General features: G+C 28.8%; 1 protein-coding gene and 1 pseudogene across 2 annotated transcripts; one reads left to right on the top strand and one right to left on the bottom strand.

Annotated features, from left to right (window-relative positions):
- Positions 1–5,370: 5,370 nt before the first annotated feature.
- Positions 5,371–10,150, top strand: LOC114169887 (hexokinase-3-like; annotated as a pseudogene). Its single transcript, XR_014986641.1, has 9 exons — positions 5,371–5,857; positions 7,148–7,298; positions 7,406–7,588; positions 8,006–8,080; positions 8,583–8,738; positions 8,880–8,978; positions 9,052–9,179; positions 9,437–9,518; positions 9,619–10,150. The product of XR_014986641.1 is annotated as a hexokinase-3-like (transcript).
- A 1,503-nt stretch (positions 10,151–11,653) lies between these two features.
- LOC114169889 (ubiquitin-conjugating enzyme E2 20-like) lies at positions 11,654–13,299 on the bottom strand. The gene is made up of 6 exons (XM_028055268.2): positions 13,028–13,299; positions 12,656–12,683; positions 12,348–12,575; positions 12,165–12,228; positions 12,013–12,072; positions 11,654–11,922 (listed from the first exon to the last, which is right to left on the bottom strand). Exons 1-6 carry the CDS (start codon positions 13,141–13,143, stop codon positions 11,879–11,881), a joined length of 540 nt encoding a protein of 179 aa, XP_027911069.1. The 5' UTR covers positions 13,144–13,299; the 3' UTR covers positions 11,654–11,878.
- Positions 13,300–13,565: the final 266 nt, after the last annotated feature.

Genomic DNA, 13,565 nt, shown 5'->3' with positions numbered 1-13,565 from the left:
TACCATGGCATGTCAAAATAAACTTTTCCTTGTAATAAATGAAATAAAATAATTGGTTCAAAATTTATTTTCTTTTCCCATAAAAAAGGGGTTATTCGATTTTATTTTTAATTTTTTTGTAATTAGACTTCTATGATATATTTTTTTCATAGTTTTAGTTCTAGTTGTTAAATATAACCATAGTGTCGATAAAGCCATAAAAAATACTATATTTTTAATGTCACATTAACACGTGGTCTTTCGATAAAATATAATTCGCAAGGTTATTTGGTTGCTATATTTCAATTAATAATCAAATGTAAAAATTTAAAAAAATATATTGTATTTAAAATAAGTTATTTGATATAAATATCATTTATATTAAATACTAAAAACATTAGCTAATTAAATTGTGTGTAGTTAAAAATTATAGTTACATTAATTGGAAATACTATTTGCTACCTTTATAGGATCATTGTTTGTTTTGTATGACAATATGATTTTATTGATGGCCTTTATACATAAAATCGTAATTGGTTGCATGTTGAATTATTACTCACATGTCAAAACTTAACACTTTGTGGTCTTTTTAGACGACATGTTTTTGTGTTGTTGCATCTATGAAACAATTTTTACTCTTAGTATCATTTTCTTGTATTGAGAGCATGCATTTTGGTATACATTTTCATAAATCTTGTGTTTTTTAATTTACAAGACTTCTTATTTGCATCATCTAGAACATCTAAAAAGTATTACCATTTTGATGGTAATAGTATACTCGAAACAAATTCAAGATTTTTTTATCTTATTATTAATCAAGAATTTCGTATATATCTAGACCGACCCTCACAAATTGCAAAAACTAATTTGTTAAGAATTAATCGAATTGAGGCTATAGCATCATCATTAGTTGGAATTGAAATATCAGCGAGGTCCGAGTCACTATTTGTATCAATTAAACAAATTGTTGAAATTTCCAAAGTTATACATTCTCAAAGAGCCGTATATTCTTATTTTTGATCGACGATTATTACAATATCTTGTACAATGGTGTAATAATGTTTTGTTTGATATGCTTAAATTATTAATCAATGTTTTTATTGAACCACTAAACAAATCTATATAAGGTTTTATAATTTATAATTTATGAAACTTGTCTAAATTTAATGCCAATTATCAAGTCAATTATATTTTAACTCATGGATTGGTATAAAATATGTGTTATATATATATATATATATATATATATATATATATATATATATATATATATATATATATATCTTCGATACATAGATATAATATTAGATGTAAAACAAACGACATTTGAGTTCATTGATTTTTTTTTTTAAGTGAGTTTTCATGTATTTAAAAAGCAATAGTTCATAGTTGCTCGAGTTAAGTGTGTTTTTCTAAACTTTGGTACAAGATTGAAATTTATATTTGTAATAATTTTTTATATATTTTGATCATTAAACTTTAAAAATAAATAGATATTGTATTTTTAATTTAAATATGTTACATTTGTTTAACATGTGAAACGCGTTTTAAGCTAACATACTAGTATTTTGATTGCTTACACTTTTTTATTTCATTATTTGTTGAGTCATGTTTAACATATAAAAAAGCTAACACTATCATAATTTATTTATAATCTTTTAAGATTCTATTTCTAATCATGTAAAAAGGGTCCTTGTTCGGTCTATTTGTATTAATTTTTATTGTTAATTTTTTGGTAATTATGATTATTATATTATGAATTTAATTAAGATTTCCAATAATAATTAAATTGAAATTTAACGATATTTGTTATCGTTATGATTAGTTTTGTCAAGATTGTGTTAAATAAGCAACTATTTTACGGTATGAGACTATTAAACCATCACGTTGAGAATTAATAATTTTTATTTACAACATTGAATAACTACACTACATTTAGAGGGACTAGAATAAATAAGCAGATTATTTATTTAATCCACTTATTTTGTTCAGTTTATTATACCTTTAAATAAAATGTTTAATATAATAATTGATAAAATAATTATTTTACTTTTAAAAAATTATATAAAAAGTAAAATTAGAAAATAAATGTGGACACCGATAAAAAAATCCATGAATAACTATATAAATTATTAATAAAAAATAAAAAAACAACATAAACGTTTACTTTTACTCATAGTTATTTTCAATTGTAAAAAAAAATCATGATAATAAAATGGTTTTAAACTACGAAACATTCTTGTAAATAAAATAAAGAACTTCGTTTCTTCTGTAGCTTATTTTAGTTTAAAGGAATTCTAAAAGCAAATTCTCAAAGTTTAAAAACCACTAAAAACTATTATTACTTAAGAAAAAAAATAAAACTACCGTATACATTTTTCAGTGGTTGGAATACTCAGGAAATTAATTATTTATATTATTTTTAAAATAGCACAATGATAATAATTACAATTTATCATTATTTATTTATAGATGAATCTGGCAAAAATAGTTAAACTAACTACAATAGATAAACTACTATTTCTAAAATTAAGAAAATCCAAATTTTACTAAAATATATATAAAATCAAATTAAATAGTTAAATGGAATAAAGAGTCCACTTTGACGATGATATAGCATTTAATTATTATGGTAATACATAATTAACAAAATTGTCCACATTGTTAATTTGGAATGACCTACAAGTAATAGCAGGTAAATAAACTTCAATAGATTTTTCATTCCATGTTAAGGACTTTTTATTTTTATTCTTTTAACTTGCTTACATGGTAAATAAACTCGTTTTTAATAAAGTATCTTTCAATATGTTTATCAGATTAAAAGTGTTTGGTAAAATAATAAACCATCCAATAATTGTAAAATTAAAATTTATGAATAAATATTAATTCAATTTATTTTTAATGTATTTTTTAAAAACAATTTTTTATTTATCAATTTAAATTATTGTTACAATAAATTTGTTTTTTTTTTATAATTTATATCATGTGTGATCTTTGTATATTGCTAAAAAAAATTATTAAAGAACAATTAATTTTAGAAATTATTATTATAAAGACTAATTTATAAATAAAAAAGTATTTATATTTAAATAGTATCTTTTATCAAAAAAATTATAATTAATATACAAATTTAAATTTAAATTGATTTATAATATCATATATCAAAATCTTAATTACAAAAATATTAGTATTTAAATTAATTTTTAATATTCCGAACTTTTTTTATCAATACTTACATAAAAAACACGTGCCAATAATGTTAATATTTTATTTAATTTATTTGTAAGTTATAATATAAAGATAACAAATAAAAAGTAAGGTGCGTGTGTGTAACTTTAGTCGTGCGTGCGTCAGTGGACAGCTCAGCGGAGCAGTACAGCTGGACTTAGCGGAAGCCAGCTGGCATAGTACGAATCCAAATACGGAGCCACCGTCGTAACTTCTCTCTCTTCACTGCTTTTCGCTTTCAACAAACACTCTCAATCTTATTACCTATATCTTATGTACCCCTAACTAATTAATTATTCTTATTTTCTATTTTTTAAGATATAAAATAATTATAAAAAAAAATCTCATCCTTTTCGAGGTTGGACATAACACGAGTGTACTGTATGCATTATACTGACCTAAATACCCTGAAAACCTTATCTATTTACAGTATTACCCTTCCTTTAAATTTGAACGTTCGTTGACGATGATATTCCGTCAAAGGGGTTTGTCGGTAATGGAAGTTGGAATAATAATTTAGCTATAAAAAGAAAAGGAAGAAAAAATAATTAAAACAATAAAGATATTTGTTTTATGTTAGTTTTGGACAAATTTTTTTTCATCTTATTTGAGTAGAAAATAATAAGACATTATTAAATGACATTTTTTTTCAGTTTTATCTTGTTTTTATAATTATAGTCTATAGCTATTTAAGAAGTGTAAACTGTAATCATCCCAACATTATATATCCTGTATTTTTTTTTTCTAGTTTTAAAAAAGTTACAAAGTCATGAGGTTCTCAGATATGTCATGAAAATTAAAATGAAGCACACGTGAATAATATGAATTCCTAACAGCACCTATGTTTGTTTGAAATGCATTTTTTATTTGTTTGAATAGATCTCGTATTTATATTTTATTTGGTTAAATGAAGTAATGACAATAAAAAATGTTTAAACTTTGTTTCTTAAAACTAGTTTTTTTTTTTGCCTTTTCTTTTATGCTACTTTTAATCGAACGAAATAACATATACTATTGTTTTTTTTCCTTAACCTTGATATCGTGTTAGTAGTGATCATAAACAAAAATGTTTTATATTAAAGATATTTGTATGAAATTAAATAAATCAATCATGATTATTTTTAATATACTATAAATAAATAATTTATGATTCATTACATAACGAAGAGTCCCATCTTTTATTCACTTTATAAACCATTTTATACCTTAAATATAATAAACTAAAGTATTAAATTTAAATAATCAAATTAGTAGACCGTGAATGAAAAATCTGAGATTGATTACTGGTAGTAGTTTTTAGTTTAATTTTTAAAATCATATCATGAATGATGAAACTGGTAAATGCGAGAACCTTGTCATAAATAATTTACTATAAAAAATATACATTAAAAGGGAACACAAAATTAAATTTGATTATGGTCTTGTTAATGGTTTAGAAATTTTAAATAGAAGTAGTATTTTCTTAAATTCATATTACAAAATCAATAAATATGCATATTAATGTCAATATTTAGTTTTTTCTTTACCCTTTGTATGAAAGATATTACTTAACATTTGTCTTTTCTTATAACCGACTTTTCTCAATCATATCTTATTATTACAAGTACATTACCTGTCAATAAATTATGTTAATTATATTTTATGCTTTGGGAAGCTATCACAAATATTTCTTAATTTTCCTATTTTTTTGTTCTTACATCTCTTGAGTATTTAAAAATGTTACATCAATTAATTTGCTACATTATAGTATATTTTCTTAATATTTGAAAATAAGCGTGTAAGAGAAATTTCTGCAAATATTTTAAAAATAAGACATTTAAGAAATTATTGAATGTTAGCTATATTCGTCGGGGACTATTGAATGGGGTATTGTAATTACCGCGTGAATATTTACTATTTGTTCTGATTGGTGATTAATAATCATTAATATCATATTAAAGCAATAATTTAAATTATTTTGTCTCTTTAAGTTAAATTGTTTTGAGTGATTATTTAAAAAAAGAAAAGAAAAGCGAGTGAGAAAGACACAGGCGAGAGCGAAGTCAAAGCTGGAAAGAAGGAGGAGAAATCCGAAATTTTGCAACCAATCAAGGACAAATATGTAATTTCACCCGCCACATGTGTTCATTCTAATTGCTTAAATAGTGCTGCGAAGCCGCCGCGTCTCTCTTCTCTTTCTTTCTTCTCTCTCTTTTTCCATTCATTCATTCCCCACTTTTCCGGTAACCGTCGCCGGCGTACGGTGGCCGGAGCGTAATGCTAGCAGCTGCGGAGCTCGACTTGGTTTGCTTCGATTAGGTCGAGGATAGGCAGAGGACGTGCGTGTGGAAACGGCGACGTTTGGTGGGATGTAGTTTGGTTTGATTTGATCAGGGGGAATGGGGAGAGTGGTGGTGGGAGTAGCGGTGGGTTTGGCGACGGTGGCGTGTGCGGTGGCGGCGGTGGTGGTTGGAGGGAGAATGAGGAGCAGGGGGAAGTGGAAGAGAGTGGTGAGAGTGTTGAGGGAGGTTGAGGAAGGGTGTGAGAGTTCTGTTGAGAGGCTGAGGCAAGTGGTGGATGCTATGGCTGTTGAGATGCACGCAGGGTTGGCTTCAGAAGGTGGTTCAAAGCTCAAAATGCTTCTCACCTATGTTCATAATCTCCCTGATGGGTAATCTAATCGTTAATTCCTTTCTGCTCCATTCTCATTCAATCACACGCACTCGCTTTCTCATGTTTTCTTTGTTGTCACTGGGAATGGTTTTGTGAACTTGTCAATGTTTGATTGGAGCATGTACACTTCTACAATAGTAGAATGTTTTCGGGTTCCTTTCCTGTCTTTTGTTATTATTATCATTCCTAATTGCTCCTACTGTAGCATTATTATTTCAATTTAGTGCTAAAAATTATCAATTCTTTTTTAGGTTAAATATTTCTTTGTATTATAATTATTTTATTTGTTTATAGTCCTTATATTATATTTAATAAAATGATGTATTTTTCATCTTTCGTCAACTAAAATAAAAGCATGAGTAACAAGAAATTAAAATTTCACTATTTTGTTGAATGTAAGTACTTAAAAGAGATACATTTTGTATAAATACTAAAATAAAAAAAATGTTTTAGTACCGAAAATTTAGAACAAGTTGGCTTTTGTCTCCAACTTGAAAAAATTATTTTAATCTGTCAAAATTTTAAAAGTATGATTTTAGTGTCTAGAACTATAAGATGGAGTTGGAAATTTTAAAAGTCATGTATTTCATTATTTTCGTAAACACAGATTGACTTCAAACTAAAATCATGTATTTTTTTAATTGGGGAGAGAAAGAAACGATTATCATTTATTCCAGAGTGAAACACAATTAATTGAAAGATACGATATTTTCAGGGGCTAAATATTTTTATTTTTCTGTTTCTCTTTTATTATATACATATTTTTAGTATATATATATATTTGTTTTGAAATATATTAACATTTGTCAATGTCTGCCTTGACTTGTGTGTTATTAGTATCCTTTGACATTGCTAGTATATTATGACCGATTTTTACTTTTAACTTTTGGACTTATTCTTCGCAATTCTTTCTTATAATTTTAGAATAGGTCAACTGAGGTTTTCAGTTCATATTATGGCATCATTTTAAAATTTTGGAAATGGTTCCTAAATTCTTGTGCATTACTAGGAGTCTGGGTTAAGATTTACCCATGGAATCTAAAAATGGTGCTATGAGCATTCAAGTGTTCTTTTTTGCTATCATTTATTTAGTTAGAGAAGGTGATGTTTACTTTTTCCGCTATCATTTCATTTAGTTAGAGAAGGTGATGTTTACATGTTTGAGCACGACTTTTTAACTGATTTAGACATTGGTGTTGATTAGTATATTTGTCTGTATCCACATACATGTTTGATGATTGCATGGATTAAATACTGAGGTGTTATATTCATATTATTCTTTGATCAGGACTGAGAAAGGGACATATTATGCACTACATCTTGGGGGTACAAATTTTAGGGTTTTGCGGGTTCATTTACACGATCAGCAATCTTCTGTTTTGGAACATGAAGTAGAGCGACAAGCCATCCCTCAACATCTAATGACCAGCACAAGCAAGGTGACATAATCTTCTACTCTTGTGATGTTTCTCTGGCTTTCTCTTTTCTCTTTGGGGGAGGGGGTTCTTCTAATGTAGTAGAATGTCATTGATTTTTCTTCCTGCAGGATCTCTTTGATTTCATTGCTTCTTCTTTAAAGGAATTCATCGAGAAAGAAGGAGACGGTTCTGAGCTTTCACTGGACAGAAGAAGGGAACTTGGATTCACATTTTCTTTCCCTGTGAAACAAACGTCAGTTTCTTCAGGCATTTTAATTAAATGGACAAAAGGGTTTTCCATTGTAGATATGGTTAGTCCTTCGGCTTTCAAGCTATTTCAATATGAGAAGCTTTTATTTAAACATTATGAAAAGGAGTTTATGTTTATTATTCATTGTAGAACTGGATCAATAACTTTGTCAAGGCTTTGTTACTTTATCACTAACTTGGTAAATTGTATTTGTTTAATTCAAAGGGGAAGGACTTGATTTCGCAGTACCTTTTATTTATATAGTTGTATTTATTTATAGATCTGAAGTACCCTCTTTCTTTTTTTGTTTTTTAAGTACTATCGATTATTGTTTGTGTACTTACTTTGTCTTTCACAAGTTACAAAATAGATAGGTTAAATTATTCAAGTTGCATTTGGTCTTTCAGTAGAGTGAAGTAAATATCAAAGAAATTTGAGTAATTTAACAAATACTTTGTGCAAAAACTGTTTGCCTCAGGTAGGAGTAGATGTTCCTGCTTGTTTGCAGGAAGCATTGATACGAAAGGGACTAGACATGAGGGTAGCTGCCTTGGTAAGGAAGTCTTTCTTTGTCCTGATAATGATCATTTTACATCGGGTTTATACCACCAAAATTTGTTTCTATCTTTTTTGTCATTCTTACGCAAGTTGGGTCAGTTTCCCATATCACTTCTTCCTTTGACAAATTAGATTGTTCTAGGATGTACTTTTATGTTCTTACATGATACCTGAATTTTCTTAACTCTTAATCATTATGTTAATCTCTATGCTGCCACTCGTTTGGAGGTTTTACTGACATATTCCTGCATGACTGTTGGTGATATGAGGCAACCATATATTATTTCATGTAAACGGGGTTATTGTCTTTATGTGTTCTTCTTACTATAAATTCACTTTTTTATAGTAATGAACCAAATAGGTTTCCACCTGTTGTGTTTTAATTTAGAGATGGTTTTTAAGTCCCTAAATTTTATAAGTGTGCACTGTCATGTATAATGAACCCTTTTGGCTTCATTGCATTATTTGGAATATGATCTTATGTTTATATTGATCAGGTAAATGATACTGTGGGAACACTGGCTCTTGGACATTATCATGACTCAGATACAGTTGCTTCCATAATAATTGGCACCGGTACCAATGCTTGCTATTTGGAACGGGTTGATGCTATTATAAAGTGTCAAGGTCTTCTTACATCATCAGGATACATGGTATTACTCTTGTTTCTTATTTTCACTTTCATTTATTGTTTTGTACTTAGTATAACTTCAGGATACATGGTATTACTTTTGCTTTTTATTTTCATTTTCGTTTATTGTTTTGTACTTATTATAACTCGTCCCGTTTATTAGGTTGTAAATATGGAATGGGGAAACTTTTGGTCATCTCATTTACCAAGAACATCATATGATATTGATTTAGACTCCGAAAGCCCTAATCCAAATGATCAGGTTGGTTCTGCTGCTCATGAATCCTCTTGCTTGATTCAAGATGACTCACAAGATTTTGGTAATCTTGATGTAGGGTTTTGAGAAAATGATATCAGGCATGTATCTTGGTGACATTGTGAGGAGAGTCATTTTAAGGATGTCGCTAGACTCAGATATGTTTGGACCTGTTTCTTCCAAGCTTTCTACGCCCTTTACGCTGAGGTATGTATCGTATCCATCCTTGCTCGATCAACTCTGTCAATTATTCTTTTTTCTTCTCCCAATCATAAATTTTCTGAGAAGTCAACAGATTGATCTATTATATTAACTAGAAAAGTGAATTTGCTATATATTCAGTTGACATTCTCAAGTCTTGTTTTCATTTCTGGAACGGACTTCACATTGACAAGTTTAAATGTTCCATGGTTTATTATTCTCCAGTTCTCAAAATTGATCCGTTTCCTTGTGTGCCATTTCAGGACTCCTATGATGGCTGCCATGCACGAGGATGATTCTTCTGACTTGAGAGAAGTAGCAAGAATCCTCAGAGACATCCTTGAGGTAAACAAATCTGACACGAGACCACATATTTTGTCCTCAAAATCCTGTTAAGTCTAATAACAATCATTCCTTATGGTTGGGTTGTGTTGTGGTGTCTCAGATTCCTGATGCTCCTTTGAAGTTAAGAAAAGTTGTGGTGAAGGCTTGCGATGTGGTGACTCGCAGAGCTGCACGATTAGCAGCTGCTGGCATTGTTGGTATCTTGAAGAAGATTGGTAGGGATGGAAGTGGTGGCATCACAAGTGGACGTAGAAGTGATGTGAAAATGAAAAGAACAGTTGTTGCAATTGAAGGAGGTTTGTATTCTAGCTATACATTGTTTAGGGAGTATTTGCATGAAGCTTTGAACGAAATATTGGGGGAAGATATTGCCAAGCATGTAATTCTTAAGGTCACTGAAGATGGATCAGGCATTGGAGCAGCACTGCTTGCTGCCTCGCATTCATTCCTATGATGTGGATACAGTAGAGTTGGTATAAGTATATACATATATATTCTATATGTATACATATAATTCTGTAAATCAGAAAGAAAATTTTCCCTCTTTCAAATCTGTTGTGTAAAGGAAGGTTCTGTCTATTCTTTGTTAAGATCATTAATATTAGTATTATTCTTGTCAATTGTTTATTAAATGGCTTAGTGGGTGTTTGGAAATGTTTGTTCATTAAATAGACGTTAATTTTTCAAGAATTTGTTTAGGAAGATACAAACAAGTGTTGTTTCTTCTAAATCAGCATAAAATTGTATATCCATTTGCTTTGTGTGAATTTGCCAAGAATGCAGTTTCTGAAATTATTATGAGTGATTTTAAAATAATGAGAAAGACTAGAGAAAATCCACTTTATATTTTTATCCTGGTTTATACCTTTTTACCGTTTCAGGAGAAAATGAAAATCTGTTAGAAAGCTATCAAGTATAAATAGCAGTTGAGTGGGTTAGAAATTGACAATAACGCAAAATGGAACAAATTTTCGAATTTGAGTTTAGACACGAGATAGGGAACACGATCATGATCATCGTTTTTCTTTCACAGTGAAAAATCGATTTTGCACGCGTTGACTTGCCTCCCTCGTGTATTATTTTAGAAATAGTTTCGTGAAATTTTAAGAAATTCAGTATTGAAAAATACTTAGAGAGTAGTTAAAAAAAACCTATATTTGTAGAAGTACCTTTTTTTTTCAGATTATATTATCAATAAGCTTTCAAACAATAATTTATATTTATTACAATTTTGGTTATATTTCCTTTTTTTAATTTAACAAATTCAGTATTGAAAAATACTTGAGAGTAGTTAAAAATAGTTATATGTGTAAAAAGTACTTATTTTCTCAGTTTATATTATCGATAAGCTTTCAAATAATAATTTATATTAAGAAGTGATAAGTTTTTTTTTTTTAATAGATTTTGAAGTAATAAAGTAACTTAATGATTATAATGGAAGAGAGGAGAGTGAAAAGTTGTAAGGTGACTATGGAAGGAGAAGAGTGAAGAGTTGTAAGGTATTCCTTCTACCGATAATTTGAAAAATTAAGATTAATTTGATAAATTTAATAGAGTTTACACCCAACATTTTTTCGATAAAATAATAAAAATTTATATTTATTACAATTTTAGTTATATTTTTTTTTTCAACTTTACCTCATGTGTTTGGACAAAGTTTTAATTCCACTCAAAGTTGTAGTGAATAATTCCACTTTTTGAAATTTTTAGAAATGTTTTCACAAATTTACTATAAAATAATGAGTTAAATAAGTTTGAGTACTAATTAGTCATCTAAAACTTTGAAAAGAGATTATTTATTTTAATTTTCAGTTAAAGTGAAGAGATAAAAAATATATTTAATCTTAGAATAATTAGGAACTTCAAAATATCTCTTTCAGCAAAATAACAACTTCACCCCCAAGTACTTTTGTTTTGACAAATTGAGTGAGTATATTTTTAGAAATTTTAGAAATGACCTAAAATAATCATTTAGGATGTAAAATTCGGAAGAACTTGTCTAGGCTTATTTTTATTTTATTTTCTTTCAGCAAAAGTTTCTGAAATATAAATAATATAAATTCTAAAATATGATATGACATAAAAGCATCTATTTATACAACGCTCTTCAATCATAAGCTTAAGCAGGCAAGGGATTGTTGCAGAATGTGTGTTTCTTTACTAAACTTAAATAATGGAATTGTCCCATGAATATCAAGAGGAAGCAAACATTCACAACTAAACAAAACCTTTTAACCTTTAATTGTAAAGAAAAGAAGAAGAAGATGCAATAATTGATAATGATAAAAATATAAATAAAAGCAGGCCCCTCAGAAAAGGACACCTCAAAAAACAATTGTGGCTTCATCATTTCTCTTTCATCAATTTCCAGATTTGTACAACTTCTCAACCATCTTCCTGTATTCTGTACAACACAAAACATCATAATCAAACTTTTATTCATGCAAACTCCTCAAAACTTAAAAGTTTCAAACATAGATATCAATGTTATCACCTTCTTGATTGCTCCATAGCTGTGCTGCTTGTGGATTTAGTGGTGAACTAATGTTTGGCTCTAAATTTAACAAAACCAAAAAGTTAGAAGAAGAAACAAAAAATTAAACAAACATTTGTGAACATTTTCCATCAAGAGACTTCTCAAATTACCTCCAAGCAGACTTTGGATGGATATAAGAATTGTTCTGACATCATAAGCAGATGACCATTTATCCTACAGAAGCAAAGTAAAACAATAAAACACAGACATCAAAATATGAAAATATAATGACAAATCAAGAACACAGTTAATGTTTGTTCTTCATTACAAATTATCACATCAAATCAAATTACCTGAAGTATGTCTAAACATATATTGCCATGGACATCAACATTGGGGTGGAAGCAGGTTGTTTCAAACTTGACTTTTGGAGGCTTAAAAGGGTAATCATTGGGAAAAGAGAGAGACAACTTATACTCTGTGCCTTCAAACACAGTATCTTTGCTTCCAGTGATTGTTCCCTTCCAGAAAAATATGTTGTCCTCTTCAGGAAATGCAGATATCCCAGAATCTCCACTCATCTAACAAATTTAACCCAAAAAATCAGACTTTTTTCCAACATTCAAATCACCTAATTATATGTGTGTTTTGTTTTTCTTACCATCAAAGCCATCAATTCAGACTGCAGCCTATTTAACAACACAAAACAAGAAAAACATTAGATCATAGTCAAGACAATGAAACAAAACATGAACTTGGAATATACATAATTCTGAGTATTGGAAATCTCCTATACTAATGATTCTAGAGTAATTAAATTAAATTAAATCATATACATAATTCTGAGTATTGGATATCTATCTAATTAGTCTCCAAGTTGGAATATTTGATCAACATTCTGTATCAATCATTTCAAAAGAAAAATCCCATAGAGCTTTAATTCTTGAAAGATTACTAACAGTTACAGAACATATACAAGAACAGATACAAGAACAGAACAGATACAAAAACAAAGAAAAATTAAAAAAAGAACCTTCTGAGAACAGATTGAGAATCAACAGTCTTGGCAGGAGGAAGAGGTTGTTTTGAGGAAGCAATATTGTTGGGTTGAGCAGATTCATTGTTGCCATGAATGGTGTTGGTAGCCATATTGAGGGAATGAAATGAATAAGAAGAATAAATAAACTTTTGCAGAAAGAAGAAGAAGATGAAGGAAGACAGAGATTATGAGATTGCAGTGTTCTCAATCTGAATCTTCCTTCTTGCCAAAAGGGTTATGAGAAGAAGTTGTGAGGACTAGTGAATCAGAAAAAGTGTGGCTTTAAAGGTTGTACTAGCCGTTGGGGATTTCACCAAACCCTACATGCACAATAGTTCAGTAGTTCAAATTTGAACGTTGAGTGGCACAAAAGATCAGAACACAACGGCTAGTACTCACTGACCAAACAGTTCGATACACCAAAGGAACCTTTCCAACCCTACTTTGCTTTCCTTTTGGGTCCACATTTAACTTTTTTTTATGACACCTTCTTTATATATAATTTTTTTAAAGGAAAATAAATATATTATCA

This window comes from Vigna unguiculata, chromosome 11 (genome assembly GCF_037176805.1).
Source record: "Vigna unguiculata cultivar grain cowpea cultivar isolate G323 ecotype 2 chromosome 11, ASM3717680v1, whole genome shotgun sequence".
Taxonomy (NCBI): domain Eukaryota; kingdom Viridiplantae; phylum Streptophyta; class Magnoliopsida; order Fabales; family Fabaceae; genus Vigna; species Vigna unguiculata.
The sequence above is the reverse complement of the archived record's forward strand: the minus strand, read 5'-3'. Positions and strand labels throughout refer to the sequence as shown.